The 21,274-nt window shown below is 42.9% G+C and overlaps 1 protein-coding gene across 1 annotated transcript; it reads left to right on the top strand.

Moving 5' to 3' along the window:
- Positions 1 to 1,059: 1,059 nt before the first annotated feature.
- Positions 1,060 to 17,824, top strand: LOC132402946 (extracellular calcium-sensing receptor-like). Its single transcript, XM_059986092.1, has 5 exons — positions 1,060 to 1,200; positions 7,895 to 8,119; positions 16,368 to 16,386; positions 16,717 to 16,830; positions 16,917 to 17,824. The coding sequence occupies exons 1-5, from the start codon at positions 1,060 to 1,062 to the stop codon at positions 17,822 to 17,824; spliced, it is 1,407 nt and encodes a 468-aa protein (XP_059842075.1).
- The last annotated feature ends 3,450 nt before the right edge of the window (positions 17,825 to 21,274 follow it).

The following is a 21,274-nucleotide window of genomic DNA, read 5'->3' as shown; positions in this document are numbered from 1 at the left end:
GCCGCTCTGATGAAAAGAGCATAATGATATCACAACTCTCCTTCCAGGAAATACTATATTATCCATGCAAAAATCTAGTAAATCTCCTTTGAACCTCATTCAAAGCTTGCACATCATTCCTATAATGCAACGACCAGTAACGAATGTAATTATCATGATTTGTCTTATCAGAGTTTCATACCAGAAAAAAAGAAGTCTATAATTTATGGTTCAATGTAAACAACTTCAGCAATTCCGGTTTTATATTTTTCACATTCTCCATGTTGTATGGACAATGCCGAGGATTTTACAAAATCACCGTGAACCTCAAAAAGCACAGCAATCACTTTCATTTAAAACACAAGCCAGGTATTTATCAATTTATCTCCCTCTCTACAGGTTAGTTACTACTCCACCTGCTCCTGTCTCAGCGATAAGAGAGAATACCCCACTTTTTTTAGAACTATTCCCGGTGACCAATACCAGTCTAAACTCCTTGCTGAACTGGTGAGAACCTTTGGCTGGACTTGGATTGGAACAATTAGAAGTAATACTGATTATGGCAATTTCGGAATTCAAGGATTTATGGAGCATGTGGAAAATTTTGGAGTCTGCATTGCCTACGCTGAGTCATTTTATAGGACCGACCCGGCAGATAAAATCAGTAGAGTTGTCCAGGTGATAAAACAAGCGTCTACTAAAGTGGTAGTGGCCTTTCTTCACCCTGGTGAAATGCGAATTTTATTGAATGAGATTTGGCGGCAAAATGTAACCGGAATACAATGGATTGGAAGTGAATCCTGGGTGACAAGACACTTTCTCCCACCTGAACAAAGAGCAATTTATCTCACCGGGACAATTGGTCTAGCCACGCAAAGGACAGAGATAGATGGCCTCAGAGATTATCTTCGAAACATCCATCCTTCCAAATTTCCTGACAATATTTTGGTAATGGAGTTTTGGGAAAATTTATTCACCTGCTCCTTTAGCAGCGACAGCAGGACAATTCCGGATAACTCTCGGCAATGCACTGGAAAGGAACAGATGGAGGGGATAGAAAATAGCTATCTTCCTGCGATAATGGATGGCAGTTCATACCACGTGTATAAAGCGGTCTACTCCATTGCTCACGCACTACACGGCATGTTCACCTGTGTCGAAGGAGACGGACCCTTTGTGAATAACTCATGCGCTCATATTGCAAATTTCGAACCTTGGCAGGTAGGCCTATACGTCATTATCAAATAAACTACCAAATAGATATCACCGACAGATATGATTGTAGTGTGTGGCTTATATCTTTCAATTTTCAAATGCGTGTAATCAACCACTGACGGCTATATGCTAACAAAGAGTTCTATTTATGGCGATCAAAGAGTATTTCTAAGAAAATAGTTTAGACCATAAGAACATAAGACATAGAAGCCGATTTAATCCATTCGGCTCTTCGAGACTGCCCCGTCATTTTTAAATGGGTGATCGATTTTCCTCTCAATACATTCTCTTACTTGTTATCATAGGCTTTCACACCTGACTCACCAAGAAGCTATCATGCTCGACCTGATCATCACCAGATTACCTGCCTCCACGGCCTCCTATAGCAACGAACTCCACAGATTCACGTCCTATTGGCAAAGAAATTACTTCTCAAATCTATAAAAAATAGGCGTCGCTCTATATTGAGGCTGCCGCCCTCTGTTCTGGAATCGCCCACCAAATAAAGCACTTCTTCACATCCACTCCATTACATTCAATGGGATTCAGTAATGTTTCCCACTCATTCTACGTAATTCCAAAGAGTAGAAGCCTAGAACCTTCAACCGCTTTAAATATGGTAAGCATTTCATTGCCGAAATCTTCTCTTTGATCTCTTCTGGAAGCTCTCCAACAAGAGCACATCCTTTCTTAAATTCATCACAGTACTCCAGGTGTCATTTAACCAGTGCCTTATGCAGCTTCAGCATTACATCATTGCTTTCATATCCTAGTGTTCTTGAAAGGAACGCTAAGGTTTAGTTCATCTACCTCACCACAGTTTGCAAACTTCAAATTAAACTTTCTGAAGTCCTGCAAAAAATCTACAGTTTATTTCTTCTACTAAAGTGCATGATCACACACTTAGCGACACCGTAGTGCGTCTGCCACCTATTTGTCCATTTTCCTAATCTGTCTCAATCCTTCTGCAGCCACTAATCTTCCCCAATACTACATACCCCTGCAGCTGTCTTCGTATGATCAGCAAACCTGGCTACAATGCCATCAATTTCATAGTCCAAATCATTAATAGACAACGTTATACCCGAGCGCTGTGGAACATCACTAGTCACCGGCAGACAGTCCAGAAAGGTTCACTTTATTCCTACTCTTTACCTCTTGCCAATCAGTCTATTCCTGGAAAACCACGGGCTCTTAGTTTGGTCTTCTGAAAATCGAAGTGCACGGCATCCATTGATTTTCCTTTAACTATTATACTTGTTATTTCTTCAAACAATTTCAACTGGTTTGTCAGGCACGATTTTCCCTGAAGGAGACCATGATTACTTTGGCTTAGTTTCTCATGTGAGTCCAAATACCCGGAAACAACATCCTATAGAATCAACTACAAAATTGTTCCTACCACTGGGGTCCGTGTAACTGACCTATAATTTGTTTTCTTGCTTCTGGCCTCCCTCCTTTCTGAAAGAGAACTGTGACATTTACAATTTCCAGTCCTCCCGAACCTTGCAGAATCTGCTGATTCTAGAAAAATCGTTATGAAAGCCTGCACAATCTCTGATTTACTATTAACCCTGAGGTGCTGTCCATCAGCTCCAGGCGACTAATCTATCTTCAGACGTTTTTGTTTCCCAAGTACTATCTCCGTAGTTATCGCAGCAGCATGTACTTTTGCCCCTTAACACTCCTGATCTTCTGACGTACTGCTAGTGTCTTCTGTGAAACTGATGAAGAATACTTATTCCGTTCGTCCGCTTCTCCTTGCCCGTGTCACTATTTCGTCTGAGTTGTTTCTCACCCCTCCCTTACTCCCACATCTTGCACTCTTTATATATCTGCAAGAATATTTTGGTATCAATTATTGATATTTTTGGCTGCATGCCTTTACATTTCATCTTTCCCACTAATGTTTTTGTAGTTGCTTCTATTGAATTTTTTATAATTTTCCAGTCCAGTTCTCTAAATTTATTTTAAGTTGTGCTCAACTTATATGCCCTCCGTTTCTGCATTTATGTTGGCTTTGATTTCCCTTGTCTGCTACGGTTCCATCATGAGCCAGGCTTTTATAATATTTCGCTTTATTTGGCATTTATCTACCCTACGTCTTCCGATTTTTTTTCCAGAAGCTCGAGCCAGTGCAGGTCTGCTTTCATCCCTGTTAGGGGCCCCTTCCAGTCAACCTTATCCAGCTTCTATCTTGTGCTTGTGTAGTTCCCTTTACACTGTAGTATATCTGACATTATTGCCCGGTGAAACCTCTGATTGATTTTGGTTGCTATGAAACTTACAGAATCATGGAAAGAAACATAGAAAAAAACCTACAACACAATATAGTTCCTTCGGCTCAAAAACCTGTGCCGAACATGTCTGTACCTTAGAAATTACCCAGTGTTACCCATAACCCTCTCCCGGTTTTATGTCACCTGCTCCTATAGATTTGATTTCCTTGCTTACCAGTAGAGACAATCCACTTCTTCTGCCTACCTGTCTGTCACTTCAACAGCTTATGTATCCTTGGGTATTAAGCTGCCAATTATAAACGTATTTCAGCGATGACTCTGTGATATGCACAACATTATAGTTGCCAATTTCTAACTGGCTACCAGATGATCTACGGTGTTTCGAATACAGAGTGCAATCAAATATAACAAGTTCAATCCTGTTTTAGTCAAAGGTTTCAAATTTGCCCCCCTTCCACATTGCAATGCCGCGCACTGACTGCAATCGTCCCTATCATCAGCATATTCCTGCTGATAGCGTCACAAATACACTACCTCGTTTGTGAACCAACATTATATCCTTAGCACCATCACTCCGGTTCCCATCCCCCTGCAAGTTTCCCTTAATCCACCAGAAGATATCCCAATGATTTGTAACTGAAACCCTGTTAGCTCAGTTTATAAGTTTCTCAGCCACGCATTCATCTACCAAAGCTTTCGCTATTCTTGTCCTCAATGGCGTATTGAACAGGTAGTGATTATTACTCTGAAGGTCCCATTTTCTAGCATTCTACCTCTTTCTCCCTTTCGGGCCTTCTCTTTTTTTTCCTTTTCTTAGGAGTTTCAAAGCTACATTTAATGTCACAGAAATGTATACAATATATATCCTGAAAGTCATTTTCTTCACAAATATTAAGTCAAGTCACGTTTATTGTCATTTCGACCATAACGGCTGGTACAGTACACCGTAAAAAGGAGACAACGTTTATCAGGACCATGGTGCTACATGAAACAGTAATAAAACTACACTGAAATACGTAAAAACAACACAGAAAAAATACACTAGACTGTAGACCTACCCAGGAGTGCATGAAGTGCACAAAACAGTGCAGGCATTACAATAAATAAAAAAGACTGCAGGCACAGTAGAGGGCAGTAAGTTAGTGTCAGTCCAGTCTTTGGGCATTGAGCACTCTGATGGCTTCGGGGAAGAAACTTTGACATTGTCTGGTCGTGACAGCCCGAATGCTTCGGTGCCTTTTCCCATAGGACAAGAGGAAGAAGAGATTGTATGAGGGGTGCGTGGGGTTTGCTTTACAGATGCAGCGTGTAGTGTAAATATGTATAATGGCGGGAGGAGAGACCCCAACCATCTTCTCAGCTGACCCCAGTGTCCGCTGCAGAGTCTTGCGATCCGAGATGACCCAATTTCCAAACCAGGCAGAAATGCAGCTGCTCAGGATGCTCTCAATACAACCCCTGTAGAATGTGATGAGGCTGGGGGGGGGGGGGGGGCGCTGGGAGATGGACACTAAGCCGTATGTTTGTGGTCGTCTGCTGTTCTAGCCCATCCAGTTAAAGCTCAATATGTCATATGCTTAGAGGTACTCTTCTGAACACCGCTGTTGTAACGGATGATTATTTGAGTTCCTGTCGCTTGAAGTAGTCTCACCATTCTCCTCTGACCCCTGCGTCCGCTGCAGAGTCTTGCGACCCGAGCTGACCCAATTTCCGAACCAGGCAGAAATGCAGCTGCTCAGGATGCTCTCAATACAACCCCTGCAGAATGTGCTGAGGGACAGAGGGGTGCACCAAAGAATAAATGACAGTTAAATGATAGAACCCCAAAGTCCCTCCAGCACCCCACCAACGCATGAGCAGCAGCAAAGCAAAGACACCCACTTCCTCATCATTAAAAAAAATTGGTGCTCCCCACCGAGCACTGAGTCAAACGTGCAGCAAAGCATCAATAAAGACACAGACTTGCAGTATCCCAAGGTCTACTCGTTCCCCTGGTATTCGACATACCACAGGTTCCCTCTCCCCCTAATAAGTTAAAAAAAAATGTCCCCATCACAGCTAGAGGGTAGACATAACAAACAGCTCCCTAATTTACGATGTTAAAAGTCTGTTGAGACTCATCTTTGAAGTCTGTACCGTAAAAACTCGGGTCTCTGGGCACACAGACAGCAGCCAATTTGCTGTATTCGAACTTTCGTCTTCGACGGCATACCAGTTCCTGCAGCGACACCGACCTCGAGTCCGCCCTTCTCCAGAGCCACGAAATCCCGGAACCCTGAAGGGGCACTCGTCGAGTAGGCCGCGTGCTTGGCATGTCGAATAGCAGCCAGGCGTGAGACACCGAGAACAGGTCCCATTCCCGCAAAGAACCGAAGTCAGCTTGTAACCCCAGGTCAGGGTCTTCAAAAGAACCCTGAGAAGAAAAAAAAATTAAGATATTAAAGACAGAAGGAGAGCTGTTTCCCAAGAGGGAAGCAAAGGCGCCATCGTTCTCCTAAGCCCCTCCCAATTCTTATGTCATTATTACCAATATATACCAAGATGTCACCCTCAGCTTTAGATCATCATGTACACTTTCGGAGGTATACCGGATTCTGACACGTATGTGACAAAGGGCCATCAAGGCTTTTCTACCGCGTCCACAGCCTCTCCTAACTACTCCACTAATATATGAATCATATATCACCAGAGCAACCCTCTTCTTCCACCTGCCTTTCTACGACAAAGTGCCAGTTTCATTTCCAGACAACTGGTCTCAGTGGCTCTCCCGAACAGTATCCAAAACTGTACACTTGGTATTTGGATAAACAGTCACACGGGTACTGTTCTGGCTTCCTATTCCCTTTTCCTTGCCTGACAGTCAACCATTGACCTGACTCCTTCATCCTTGGGGTTCAGCCTCCCAGTGGCTGCTATCTATCATTTACTTAGTTTATCGTATGAGTCAACGGTCATCAAGTTTGACCAGAAGTCCATAAGACATTCAGTCGATCGTTTCGGCTCCGCCATTTCATCATAGCTGATCCCCGATTCTATTCAATACAATGCCCTTTTCGAGACGAAGCTGGCTGTTGGGAGTCAGCATAACTTCATGGCCTTTAACTCACGTCCACAGCCTCTTCTATCTACTACTCAGATATCACCGCTGCAGTCCTCCTTTGCTGCCATTCCTTGTAAGCCACATCGCCAGACCGGGTACCAGAGACTCGGTCGCGTGGTTCCCTTAAACAATATCAAAAATGGTATACATTATTGAAAGTAACAGCCACAGGAGCGCTCTGTACCGACTGCCTAGTTCCCTCCCCGTTGCTCTCAGTCACCAAGTCAGATACCTCCTGCACCTCACTGTGGCTGATGTTTATTTTCTCTTTCTCCTTCTTGAGCCGAAAGTCATCGCGATGCAGCTCTAGTTCTTTAATATGTTCTCTGCAGAGCTGTTGCTCGGTGAATATGGTACAGAATATGGTCCTGGAGTTTAGAGGTCTTTTGAAATTCTCATACGCCTTGCACAGAAGAAACGCAGCTACTGGAGCCATTTCCCCTTCCCAAGAGATGATAAATGAGCAAGAAGGATCTTACCAGACACTTGTGCCTCTCATGGCGGATATAGGAGAAGCCTTGCCAATGAATCCCGTACCCCACCTTGCCCTGTTATGGCTACGAAGCAATGATCTGTAAAACTCCTACCTTCACCTGGGTGAAAATACCTTTACTTTTTGTATTGAGGCCCAATTTCCAATGCACATCGCACGCGAAGCTGTAAGTGTGGAATGGAGTAGCTAATGTATAGAGCTGCAAACTGCACAAATATCTGTAATTCACGCATCGATCATTAGCAGAGGACATTAGCTGAAGTATGAAGGTTGGCCAGGGCACTGGTACAAATTGTCTGGTTTCTGGAGATTGGATCAGTATGGAATTTACTTCTCTGTGTTAACTGGTGGTAAAGAAGCATATTCGAACAGACTAGTTCGAAAAGGGCTGAACTCGGTTTAGCAGTGGCGTGTGATCGCAGAGGACAAATTGCAATAAATACCTTAGATCGATAACCCACACCTTCTTATTCAGTGGCTATCCCTGGGGATCCACGGCAAGTGTATTATTCCTCGCACACCCTCTACCTTCCAAAAATATCTACGTTATACTTCTGACCCGCCTCCAAAATCAATGCTGAAAGTCACACTGCTGCAGGGTAGAAATGGTCAGGTACCATTTCTGGAGGTAAGTTGGCAGTCGATACAATTCCGGCCACAAGTGAAGCCTGGTCCGCTGAGTTTCACTAGCAGTATTTTTTTACAGCAGACATTTTATGCCAGATTCGATCTTCGGCAGTCTCAAATATGCGGCTCTTTTTTACTTACAATGCAGCACGTTTCAATAATTTACGTTTACGGCACACTTGAATGCCAGTATTGATGTGGACCAAATCCATTCACCTCTGTTGCTTCCTTCCTCCCTAGTTGCTGCACTACCTCCGCACCGTGAATTTCACAACGAAGGAGGGAGAAACCCTATATTTTGATGAAAACGGTGACCCGGTGCCAAGATACGAATTAGTGAACTTACAAACGAATCTCAGGGGCAGCGTCGACATTGTAAATGTCGGATATTATGACGGCTCGGCTCCGGCAGGGCAGGAACTAACATTGAATGTCGAGAAAATCAGGTGGAGCACGGACGGAAATGTGGTAGGACTTCTTTTTCCCATGCCTTTATGCTGGCGAAATGAAAAAAAGAGTTGCATGCCCGTGATATGGATGATATTGTAGAAATACATACTGTCGATTATGCTCTAGCTTAATGCAATGTAAGGTGCAGTTTCGACAGTTTAGCCTGTTTTGCTACGAGCTTACAAGAATGAGGATTGATCTTATTCAAAGGTTACAGGTCGAAAGGGTAGATGTTCAGATGGGTCGGGCGGCTGGAGAGTATGTAATAATGGGAAACAATCACGAGGTACGGCTTTTATCGTTTCATTCTGAGATACGTAGTTACTTGCTTCCTAGTTGTTCGTGCATCTCCGGCCAAATCATGAGTTATGACTAAGATGGAAACAAATAGATATTCGAATGGAGCTGAGGAAGAAGCTGAACTTCCACGAAATGGGAGTTGATGCTAGCCATAAACATAGTGGTACATCGAAGAAACGAATGTGCTATATTTATATCACTGTGTCTTTGAGAGAAAATAAGTTTGCTTTCTCTTCCCTCAACAACATTTACTTATCATAAAATAGTGTTGCTTTTCTCCAGTTCGTTTTTTTAGAGTCAGAAGAGTATAGTCTCACAGAAAATGTCAGCACAGAAAGAGGCCCTTTGGCCCATCTGGTCGATACGGCACTGTTATACGCCCCCATCCCATGGACCTGCATACTGACAACAGACCTACAAACGTGTCCCTTGCATGCACTTATCGAAACTTCTTTTAAAAAGGACTTCTGCCCCCTTAACAATAAGTACTCCTGTTTGAGCACTGTTGAGGAGATGGTGGGGAAGGGCACACCTGGGGAAACTAACAGTGTCCTCAACCCTGGCACAGAGGCTGGGTCTGTGGCTCAGATGGGTAGGGTAAGGAAGAAGGCAACAGTAACAGGGGACTCTATAGTTATGGTTCAGACAGACGAGCCTGTGGACGCAGGAAAGAAATGCAGTTTGCCTCCTAGGTTCCAAGGTCCGGGATGTTTCAGATTACGTCCACGATATCCTCAAGAGGGAAGGTGAATAGCCAGAAGTCGTGGTAGAAATTGGTAGGAAAAGCGAGGACGTCCTGAAAACAGACTATCGGGAGTTTGGAAGTAAGTTAAGAAGCAGGACCTCAAAGCGAGCAATCTCAGTATTACTGCCTGTGCCACGCGACGGTGAGTGGAGGAATAGAGTGAGTTGGAGGATAAATGCGTGGCTGAGGGTTTGGAGCAGGTGCAGGATTCAGATTTCAAGATCATTGGGACCCTTTTTGGGACAGGCGTAACCTGTACAAAAGGACGGATTGCACTGAATCTGAGGGGGACCAATATCCTGGCAGAGAGGTTTGCTAAGACTATTTGGCAGAATTTAAACCAGGATTGCTGGAAGTGGGAACCGAACTGAAGAGACAGAAGAAGGGGCGGTTGTCTCACAAATAGAATAAGCTTGAAGAGAGTGCGAGAGGGAAGGTAAACGCTCAGACCGATGGTTCGTGATCTCTCTATTTTAACGCAAGAAGCATCATGAACAAAGCGGGTGAGTTTAGAGTGTGGATAAGTATTTGGAACTATGATGTTGTAGCCATTACAGAGACGTGGAAGGCTCCGATGCAGAAATGGTTACTTAGAAAGGACAGACAGGGAGGCAAGAGACGAGAGGGCATGGCACTGCTGATGAGACAGTGAAACAGTTGCAGAAAAGGAGGAAGTCGTGTAGGTATTGTCCACTCTGTCTCTATGGGTGGCTGGTAGAAACTGGTAGAGGTCAATAATTCTACTGGCTATCTTTTTTAGACCATCCAATAGTAACAGGGACGTCGAGGAGCAGATGAGGACAGAGATTCGGGAAGGATGTAATAATAACAGGGTTGTCATGGTGGGGACTGCATTTTCACAAATATTGATTGGCATTTCCCTGGGGCAAAGGGTTTGGATGAAGTGGAATTTGTTAGGTGTGTTCAAGAAGGTTTCCTGACACAATATGTAGATAGGCCTGCAGGAGGAAAAGGTATTGGGAAATGAATCTGGTCAGGCGTCACTTCTCTCTCTGGGAGAGCATATTCAAGATAGAGATCACAAATCTGTCTCGTTTACGATAGCATTTGAACAGACAAGTTAGGAAAACGTTTTATTGGCGTAAGGAAAATATGAAGCTCTCAGGTAGGAACTTGATAGCTGCTCGAAGTATAAATTGGGAACAGATGTTCTCAGGGAAATGTAAGGCAGATATGTGGCAAATATTCAGGGGAAAATTCCGTGGCGTTCTGCATAGGTATATTCCTATGAGACAAGAAACCTATGTAATGATAGAAATCTTAAAGATTATAAGGCCTGTAGGAACGTGCTTATGAATTAAATTAGGAGAGCCAACAGGGGCCATGAGAAGGCCTTGGCGAGCAGGAATAAAGAAAACCCAAAGCCATTCTACTGATATGTGAAGAACAAGAGGATAAGAAGTGAATTAATAGGACCAATCAAACGTGACAGTGGAAAATTGTGTATGGTACTGGAGGAGATAGCCGAGATACTTAATAAATAATCTGCGTCGGTGTACACTACGGAGAGGGACTTTCGCGATTGTTAGGATGACCTAGAGCGGATTGAAAAGCTTGAGCGTATCTAGTCATGAAGAAAGTAAATGTGCTGGAGCTTTTCGAAAGCATCAATTAGTAGAAATCTCCGGCACTAGACGAGGTATACCCCAGGCTACTATAGGAAGAGGGAGATGAGACTGCTGAGCCTCCGGCAATGATCTTTACATCACCAATGTGACGGGCTGGTTCCGGAGGATTGGAGGTTTGCTGGTGTTGCTCTTTTATTCAAGAGAGGGAGTAGAGATAGCCCAGGAAATTATAGACCAGTGCGTCTTTCTTCAGTGGTTGTTGAGTTGAAGGACAAGATCCTGAAAGGCAGGATTTATGAACGTTTGGAGAGGGATAATATGATTAGGAGAAGTCAGCATGGCTTTGTCAAAGGCACGTCCTGCCTTACAAGCCTGATATTTTTTCCAGAATGTGATGTGACGAGATCCTAAGGTTTATTCATTATGGTCTGTGCCTTTGAAACGAGAGAGAGTGGGTCTACACTGATTCAAAGAGAGAGAGCACCAATCAGCTCGTGAGTGGCCATGGTTACAGAAATGTGGAGCTATATAATAGACAGCTGGTCTTCAGCATGTTTTGGATATATACAAGCTCAGCTAGATTTTCAGAAAGACAGACAGACACACGGAAGAAATGCAGGAAAAATAGACACAGGGTGAACTTTGAGTGCCCACGAAAGGGTGGGTTTTTCTCGCAGTGTGGAAAAGGGGTGACCGGTGGAAGGCTATCAGTGTGCTTAACCTTGCCTGGGTTTATAGCTTTACCGCATGAAGATGTCACTCTTTTGTTTTGAGTCACCCTTGGTGACTCTAACGGGATTTCGGAGGACAGCGCGGGAAGAATCGACGACGTCGGATTACTTGGAAAACAAATTTCCTCTCTTTATCTCCTCAACTCAATATCACGAACTGAACTGACTTCATTCCGATACCTGAGTAAGACTGTATCATTTACCACCTAAGATTGAAGAATTTTGGGGATTTTATATTTACACACTTATATATGCATAAACTCTGCTAACCTGTTTGATTAGTCAGGTTTTATATTACTATATTACGTAGATACTAATAAATTGTGTTTTGTTTGAGGCAAAAATAAACTCTAGGTGTGTTCCATTTCTGCCGATTCTTTTAACCCGTTACGGGGTACGTAACAGTGACTAAACAGATTGATGAAAGTGGAGCAGTAGATGTAAATGGATTTCAGCAAGGCATTTATTAAGGTACCTCATGCAAGGCTTATTGACAAATTAAGGAGGCATCAGAACCATCAAGATCTTTTTTTGTGGCTCTAGAATTGGCTTCTCCACAGAAGGCAAAGTCTGGTTGTAGACGTGTCATATTCTGCATGTAAGTCGGTGACCAGTGGCAGATGTCAATACTTGGCAGATGTCATCCAATGTGAATAAATGTGAAGTTATCCACTTTGGAAGCAGGAACAAGTGGGCAGAGTATTGTCTGACCGGTGTAGAGTTAGGTAAGGGAGAAATGCAAAGAGACCTAGGAGTCCTAGTTCACCAGTCAATGAAGGTGAATGAGCAAGTGCAACAGGCAGTGAAGAGGGCAAATGGAATGTTGGCCTTTGTTACAAGGGGAATTGAATACAAGAGCAGGGATGTCCTTTTGCATTTGTACAGGGCCCTGGTGAGACCACACCTGGAATATTGTGTACAGTTTTGGTCTCCAGGTTTAAGGAAGGACATTCTGGCAGTTGAGGAAGTGCAGCGTAGATTCATTAGGTTGATTCCTGGGATGGCAGGGCTGTCTTACGCAGAGAGATTGGAGAGATTGGGCTTGTACGCGCTGGAATTCAGGAGATTGAGAGGGGATCTGATTGAAACGTTTAAGATAATTAAAGGATTTGATAGGATTGAGGCAGGAAATATGTTCCAGATGTTGGGAGAGTCCAGTACCAGAGGGCATGGATTGAGAATAAGAGGTCAGTTATTTAAAACAGAGTTGAGGAAGAGCTTCTTCTCCCAGAGAGTTGTGCAGGTGTGGAATGCACTACCTCGGAAGACGGTGGAGGCCAATTCTCTGGATGCTTTCAAGAAGGAGCTAGATAGATATCTGATGGATAGGGGAATCAAGGGATATGGGGACAAGGCAGGGACTCGGTATTGATAGTGAATGATCAGCCATGATCTCAGAATGGCGGTGCAGACTCGAGGGGCCGAATGGTCTACTTCTGCACCTATTGTCTATTGTCTATTGTCAGTGGTGCACCTCAGGAATCTGTTCGGCGGCCTCTTCCCTACATCACATTTTTTTTAATAAAAGTCCTGGATGGAAGTGGAGGAATTGATTAGTAAAGTTGCTAATGACACAAAGGTTGGGGGTGTTTTGCATAGTGTAGAGGGCTGTCATAGGTTACAGCGGGACATTGATTGGATGCAAATTAGGGCTGAGAAATGGCATATGGAGTTCAAGCCAGATAAATGTGAGGTGGTTCATTTTGTTAAGCCAAATATAATGGTAGAATATAGTATTAATGGTAAGACTCATGGCAGTGTAGAGTATCAGATGGATTTCGCGTCCAAGTTCATAGGACGCTCAAAGCTGTTGCGCAGTTTGAATCTGAAATGGAGTTTAAGGGCCGAGAAGTAATGTTACAGCCATATAATATCCTGGTCAGACCCCAGTTGGATCTAAGTTCGGTTCTGCTCACTTCGCTACAGGAAGGATGTGGAAACTATAGGAAGGTGGCAAACAAGATTGACAAAGATGCTGCTGAATTGGAGAGCTTGCCTTACGAGAATAGGTTCAGAGAACATTTGTTTTCTTCCTTGGAGCGACGGACGATGAGAGGTGACCTGAGAGAGGTGTTTAAGATGATGAGAGACATTGATCGTGTGGATAATCAGAAGCTTTTGTTTTCCTATGGCTCACAAGAGGGCACAATTTTAAGATGCTTGGAAGGGGATGCAAGCGAGATGTCAGGGATATGTTTTTTAAGCAGGGAGTGATGAGTGCATGAAATGGGCTACCGGCGATGATGGTTGAGGCGGATACGTTCGGGTCTTTTAGGATATTCCTGGATAAGTACCTGGAGATTTGGAAAATAAACGGCTATGCGTAACCCTTGTTAATTTCTGAAGTAAGTACATGTTCTTCTCTATATGGTGGAGCGAAGTGCCTGTATAGAGCTTTAGCTTTTTTTCTAAGTTTCTGTGTTTCTAAATGTTGCAGTCAAATCTGCATCCAAGACTGACACTGGCAGATGGATCTGCACTCTCACGAACTTCTGACAAATGAAGTTCCCACTCATGTTTCCTTTAACCATTTAACCTTTCACCCTTAACCTCTAGACTCTGTTTCTCGGGTCATCACTCAGTGAACAAAAATCATTCTTGCACTTCCCGTGTCTAAACCCCTTATAATATACCCCTAGTATATACTTCTCCAGCAAAACCTGCTTCATTCTTCTACGTTCCATGAAATAAATTCCTAACCTATTAACATTTTCCCAATAACTCCGTTCCTCAAGTCCTGAGGTCTCCATTGCGTGTAAATTGTCTCTGTTCTTTTTCAATCGATTTTACATTTCCCTATAGTTAGATTACCAATACTGCACACCATTCTCCAAATCAGAAGTCAGCATATTATATACGATTTCAACATAACTTCTCACTTTCTGTATTCAATACATTGATTAATAAGCACCAATGTGCCAAACGCTTTCTGAGCAAACCTGTCAACCAGTGACTTCACATTCAATGACTTATCGATCTGCAGTTTTCTGAAATATTCCTAAATTTCTTTGTTAACAGGAACTGTTTAGTGCCCTGCCTCTCCTGGATTACTTCACAGTGTGCAACACCTACACTTGTCTATATTAAGTTCCATATATCATTATTCAGCGCATTTTTTCACCTGTTACATAGCCCACTTTATGCTTTGACAGTCACCCTCGAGATTTACCACAGGCCAAGTCTTGCAATCATCGGTAACCTGCTGGTTAGTTTGCCACATTATCTTTCAGATGATTGAAGTAGATGACAAGCTACACAGGACAAAGCACCAATCCCTGCGGCCCACCACTATTCACAGATATCTTGTCAGACCTCCAATCATCTACTGCAAATCTATGGCTTCTTCTGTGAAGATAATTTAGTACCTCATCTAGAACACCAACCGACAGTAACTTCTCAACCATCCACAAAAACAGACGAGTGCCACGAAGCAATGAACGACAGTTGAATGTTAGAACCTCAAAGTCCTAAACCGCCCTCCAGCTCCCTCCCGCGCGTAAGCGGCCGTAAATAGCAATTCCACCTGTCTGCACGGCCAAAAAAAAAGCATCATCACGGCTACCAAGCACTAAAATGTGAGAAAGGCTACAGCAAAGACACAGACTTGCAGTACTCGAAAGACTACATTATTCAGGCAGCATTTGTCATACGCCTCTTGCTCTAAGGGAGAAAGAGATGTCTCCATTTCAGAACAAACAACTCGCTAGTTTACGGTGTTAAAAGTCTGTTGCGTTGCTTTTTCCTAGCTCTCTGCCCAACGAACTTGGGTGTCTGGACACACAGCCTTAGATTTCCCTTCTTCCACAACACATTAGCTTTCGGCATGTGCAACGGCCTCTGATACGCCCGTCTCCAGATCCACGAAGACTCGGTCCTCAGAAGGCGAGCGGAGCCTTTGCGTTCCGAACGACGGCCAGTTATGAAACCCCGGGAGCGCGCCCCATTCCCTCAAGGAGTTGTAGTCAGCGTGTAACTCTAGGTCAGGGTCTTCAAAGGAACCCTGAAAGACTAAAAATAGAGATATTAAGGATGGCAATAGAGCCATTTATGACGATGCCAGCGAAAGAGTCGCCGTTAGGCCATTATCCTCCTAAGCTCCGCTTTCTTTTCATTGTCATGCATTTTGATAGTAGATATAAAGATACAGACTATTTTATAAACGGGGAGAATATCCAAAAATCTGTGATCCAAAGTGACTCGGAACTCGTTCGGAAGAGAATCCTAAAAGCTAACTTTCAACTTGTGACGGCGGTGAGAAAGGCAAACAAACATGGGATTTATTTCAAGAGGCAGAGAATACAAGAGTAGGGTGTGATGTTCAGGCTCAATAAGGCATTGGTGAGGGTTCAGAGGAGATTCACAAGGATGATTCCTGAACTGAAATGATTTGTCATACGAGGAACGATCGATGGCTCTGGATTTGGACTCATTGAAAGTTAGAAGGATAGGGGTGGCGGATCTCATTGAATCATTGAATGTTTCAATGATTCAATTCTCATTGAATGTTTCAAGGCCAAATACAGAGTAGATATGGAAATAGACTCCCCATCGTTCGGGAGTCTAGGAGAAGAGGGCACAGTCTCAGGTTACGGGGGCGACCATTTAAAACAGAAATGTGAAGGAATTTCTTTAGTCAATGAGTGGTGAATTGTGGGTTTGTTAGCGCAGGCACCTGCGGAGGCCAGATCGTTCAGTGTCTTTCAGGCAGAGATTGATAGGTTCTTTATTGAACGCAGCATCAAAATTTATGGGTGAGGGCGGGGTTAGGTGAGAAGGGTAAGAAAGGATCAGCCATGATTGATGAGCGGAGTCAGACTTGACGAGCCAATGGCCTCATTCTGCTCCTCTGTCGATGGTCTTCTGGAAATTGTCTATGGATGTTTTGCATCTGTATTTAGTCGGAAGAGTTGATACAGAGTCTATAGAAGAACCGATAGTCTACTGTTTTATTTCAGGAAGACTGCGATTTTGAAATTCAGATTTTCTCTGCCTTAAATGAAGCGAAGTATCTTCAATTTCCAAGTCACAAAGTGGCGGTTTCACCATCTACTGTGTGGGGCTCTTCATTCTTTTCTTATAAGATTGCCCATAATTAATTTATTTCAGAGTTCATTGGTTTTTAGCTTCTTCTTCCTTCTCAAGCTCAATTCTAAGGCTTTCTGTCACCTGTTCAACATGCTCAGCTGCATTATTTACACATCCAATTAATACCGTCAAAACTTTTTCCGCTTCTGCAGATCCCACGAGCTGTTTGCTCAGAACCCTGTCGCCCTGGAACAAGGAAAGTCACCCGAAAAGGGCAGCCTATATGTTGTTTTAACTGTGTAGAGTGCGCCGACGGTGAGATCAGCAACGTCACTGGTAAGTGCCGAGATGTGCAGCAATTTCTTACATTTCCGCAGTTCCGAGCTCCCACATAGTTTGACATTAAATGCTCATTTTCCCAGATTCCACGGATTGTATCAAGTGTCTATTGGAGTACTGGTCCAATCAGGCAAAAACGCATTGTGTTCTCAAGAAGGTTGAGTTTCTGTCTTTTGGAGAAGTCCTGGGGTTTGTATTACTGACCCTTGCTCTTGTTGGAGTATGTTTTACAATGGCCACGGCTGCAATTTTCTACCGGTATCGACACACCCCTATGGTCAAAGCGAACAACTCCGAGCTCAGTTTCCTGTTGCTCTTCGCCCTCTTGCTTTGCTTCATTTGCTCGCTCGCCTTCATTGGAGAACCATCCGGTTGGTCTTGCATGTTGCGTCGCACAGCTTTCGGGGTTGTGTTCGTTCTCTGCATTTCCTGCATCTTAAGCAAAACTATCCTTGTAGTGGTTGCCTTTAAAACAACTCTACCAAATAGTAGAGTGATGAACCGTTTTGGACCGACGCAGCAACGCTTGGGAATATTCGTCCTTACCTTCTTGCAAGGTATAACTTGCGTTGTCTGGTTAAATGTGTCACCTCCCTACCCCCTGAAAAACATGAGATATTACAGAGACATCATTATTCTGGAATGTAACGTGGGCTCATTGATCGCCTTTTACTTAGTGTCGGCCTACATTGCTCTGTTGTCCATTGTGTGTTTAGTGCTTGCTTTCCTTGCCAGAAAGCTCCCGGACAGTTTTAATGATGCCAAGTTCATCACCTTCAGCATGCTGATCTTTTGCGCTGTTTGGATAACTTTTATTCCAGTTTATGTGAGCTCTCCAGGAAAGTACACCGTTGCTGTAGAGATGTTCGCTATCTGGGCATCAAACTTCGGTCTGCTCGTCTGCATTTTTGCACCGAAATGTTACATTATCTTACTGAAACCGGAGAGTAATACAAAGAAAAATATAATGACGAAAGAGAGTTCATTGTAGCTACCATTTTGTAGTCCCTTTGAATCATCACCTCAACTGAGTGAGTAATCCTCGTCCGTTAAACGTAGTATTCGGACGTGTTTTATGTGTCAACCGGTTAACTTTGTGAAGATTGAACTCAGGTGTTTAAAATGTCTTAACATCTGCTGAGAGTAGATGCGATTGGATTTTGAGAATGCTCAGCTGCGAGTATGACCAAGAAGTAATGTGATGTCTGATTTTTATTTACGGTTATTTAATGATTGAGTGTCATTAGTCGGAACTTCTCTACCAGAACTAATCTCAATTTTACACAAAAATCTCACTGGCAATCAGCCAGATTGGAAATTGGGTACGTTTAAACATTGCAACTTTTCAAATTAATTTTATTGTTCCAGTAACTTAGAACGCTCGTCATTGGATATTTGTTAATAGGGTGCTGCTCTTTGAACAATTGTAAAAAGATCACCTTTAGCAACTCCTGAAGAGTTTGATATGCTACAGTAGTGACATTAGCCTGATAACTGACAGGTTCTAAGATCCTGTCAGTTCTGGGACAGTGCACACTCCTTTAATAGCTTCTGAAATGATACAGATTCACATATGTTCCTGCGGAGGATAAATGTGATGGAAATATTTAGTAGCCAATGGAAAGAAAACACAGAAAACTACCAAACTGCTGGCTTGTCCTGAACAGTTGGGAAAAGAATTGGAAGGTATCAAAAAGTCTATGATATCAAAATAATAACATGGTAAAGTTGAGTCAACATGCATTTATGAAAAGAAATTATGTTTGACTAATGGTATATACTTGTATGACGATAAAATGGCAAGTAGCTTTGCAATTAGTTTGGAATACTGACATTTTGTGCTCTGTATAGTCATTTATATGTTGTTTTATGATCGAAAAATCGTGTTACAATCAATTGATATGATTCTGTTCGCTGTACTAAAAATATTAATTAAAACATGCTAGCTACATTTATTTGTCATGTAACATTCGCGCAGCTGCCTGTAAGGAGTTTTTCCTTTCGCCCCATGGCCGCATTGCTTTCCAAGAGGTGCTCCAGTTTCATCTCACAGGCCAAAGATCTAGTGGTTGCTAGAGTAATCGTTCATCATAAATTGTCCCGTGATTACACTCGGATTAAACCGGGGGATTGCTGATCGCGGGGGCTCGAAGGGCCGGAAGGCCCTATTCAACGCTCTATCTCAATAAATTATTTATAACAAGGTACCTGTCAGGTCACGAGTACTCGTTAGCTTTTGCATCTTGCTTTTGTTAGACCTTACATTAGGAGAAGACTTTCCACTGATAGAGAGAACTTCGTGCTGTCTTCTGCTGCTGTAGCCCATCCACATCTTCGTTCGACGAGATTTTGGCACCACTGACCCATTTCTGCTCACTACTGCTGAAGTGGGTATCTCCTTTTTGAGTTACTGTCGCTTCCCTGTCATCTTGAACTGGATTGGCCATTCTCCACTGGCATTCTCATATGTGAACTCCCTTAATAAAGTGGCCACTGGATGCCCTTCCATTAGTTGCTGCCACGAGTTAAAAATGTAGAAATAATGTTATGCTTTTGTTTTGCTTGTGAACTGTTAAGTTGATCGATTTATTAACTGTTCCTCTTCACCAATGGTCTGGAATTCCGCAATGTCTATTAGTTGCATTCGTGGCTGCCAGGGATTACCACTTGTTCTGTGGTTCTGAACATTGTTCCATGCCATTTCCCTCGTGTTAACAAACGCTTAAATCAACTTCCTCATACACAGTAATTGTTATAAAATAAAATATCACTGTTCAGTATTGTACAGAATGTTGATGGACAAGATTAAAATATGAGGTAATGTTGGCTTTGATTAAGAATTTGGAATTAATAGATCCGACTTAACTGGGCATGCTGTGCTACAACAAGAATAATTGATTACAAATAGTTGGGGCTCCATCTGCACCAATGGCTCATCTATGGAAATGGAATGCTTCCAAAGACGTTGGTATCATCCAGCATGAAAATGGATTATCTGGCTTATCGTGACCGAGACAGTTGTTCGCATCTAAACTAGTTCCATTTGTCATTTGTCTGTGCTTGGTGCACACACCACTAACCGATTTTTACTTTTACCTGCCAAGTACTTTCATAACACCAAGCTGAGGAACGTGAAAAATAAACATGCAGGCTCGGCAAAGGCATCCGAGGAGGCCTGTTGTCAAAACGCTGTCTCGGCTGCTTAAATCTACGTTAGCCAAGTGTGTCAATAGATCCGGTTATTCCCTGTCACTCCTTAAGCATTAGGTGCACTCCAATTTACAGAAAATCTTTTTTTTATAAATGCAGGACGGATTTATAACAACAGGACGGAACGCTGGGTTTTTTTTTTAGATTTATCGGTTGTCAGGCTTAACAAATCGAATTCTTCATTATTTTTTTCAAGATCTTGTTTTCCAAGAATATTGCCAGAGACCATATGACCATAAGATGTAGGATGGGAACTCGCTTGGTTTCAATATAATCTCCACGCATTCTTCTAAATTCCAGTGTGTATAGTTCCAAAGCTGTCAAACGCTACTCAAATGTTAGCCCTTTCATTTCTGGAATCATCTTTGTGAACCTGCACTTGACTCTCTCCAATGACAACAAATTCCTTTTGAAATGTGGGACCCAAGACCGTTAACAATGCTTCAAGTACTGCCTGACGAGTGGCTTATAAAAGCTAGGCATTATCTCTTTGCTTTTATATTGTATTCACTTTAACATAAATGTCAATATTACATTAGTATTCTTTACCACAGACTTAATCTGTAAAATAAACTTCTGGCTGTCTAACACGAGGATTCCGAAGTGAATCTGCATCTCTAATGTTTGACCCTTTACCCCATTTCGATAATAGCCCGCACTGTTGCTTTTACCAAAATTCATTATCAGACATCTCCCAACACTGTATATCTGCCAAATTTTGCCTATTTTTCCAATTTCATTTATTTCTGCTGCAATGGCATTCCTTCCTCATCCCTACCTACCCCTTCACCTAGCTACGTATCATAGAAACATTGAAACATAGAAAACCTACAGCACATTACAGGCCCCTCAGCCAACAAAGCTGTTTGGAACATGTCCTTAACTCAGAAATTATCTAGGGTTGCCCATCACCCTCTATTTTTCTGAGCTTCATGTACTAGTCCAGGTGTCTCTGAAAAGACCTATTTTATCCGCCTACACCAACGTCGCCGGCAGCACATTCCACGCATTCGCCACTCTCTGCGTAAATGACATACCCCTGCTATCTTCTCTGTACCAACTTCCAAGCACCTTAAAACTCGTGCTAGCAATTTCAGCCCCGGGTAAAAGCCTGTGACTATCAACACAATGAATGCCTCTCATCATCTTATACACCTCTATCAAGTCACCTCGCATCCTTCATCGTTCCATGGAAAAAGCCCGAGATCAGGAAGAGTTCACTCAACCTATT

This window comes from Hypanus sabinus, chromosome 2 (genome assembly GCF_030144855.1).
Source record: "Hypanus sabinus isolate sHypSab1 chromosome 2, sHypSab1.hap1, whole genome shotgun sequence".
NCBI classification, from domain to species: domain Eukaryota; kingdom Metazoa; phylum Chordata; class Chondrichthyes; order Myliobatiformes; family Dasyatidae; genus Hypanus; species Hypanus sabinus.
Note: the sequence above shows the minus strand (reverse complement) of the source record. Positions and strands in the feature narration are given on the sequence as shown.

Coding starts and splice junctions, on each gene's coding strand:
- LOC132402946 (XM_059986092.1), top strand. CDS start 1,060: ATGGATGGCAGTTCATACCACGTGTATAAAGCGGTCTACTCCATTGCT. Junction 1,201..7,894: donor CAAATTTCGAACCTTGGCAG/GTAGGCCTATAC, acceptor CTTCCTCCCTAG/TTGCTGCACTACCTCCGCAC. Junction 16,831..16,916: donor TGAGATCAGCAACGTCACTG/GTAAGTGCCGAG, acceptor TCATTTTCCCAG/ATTCCACGGATTGTATCAAG.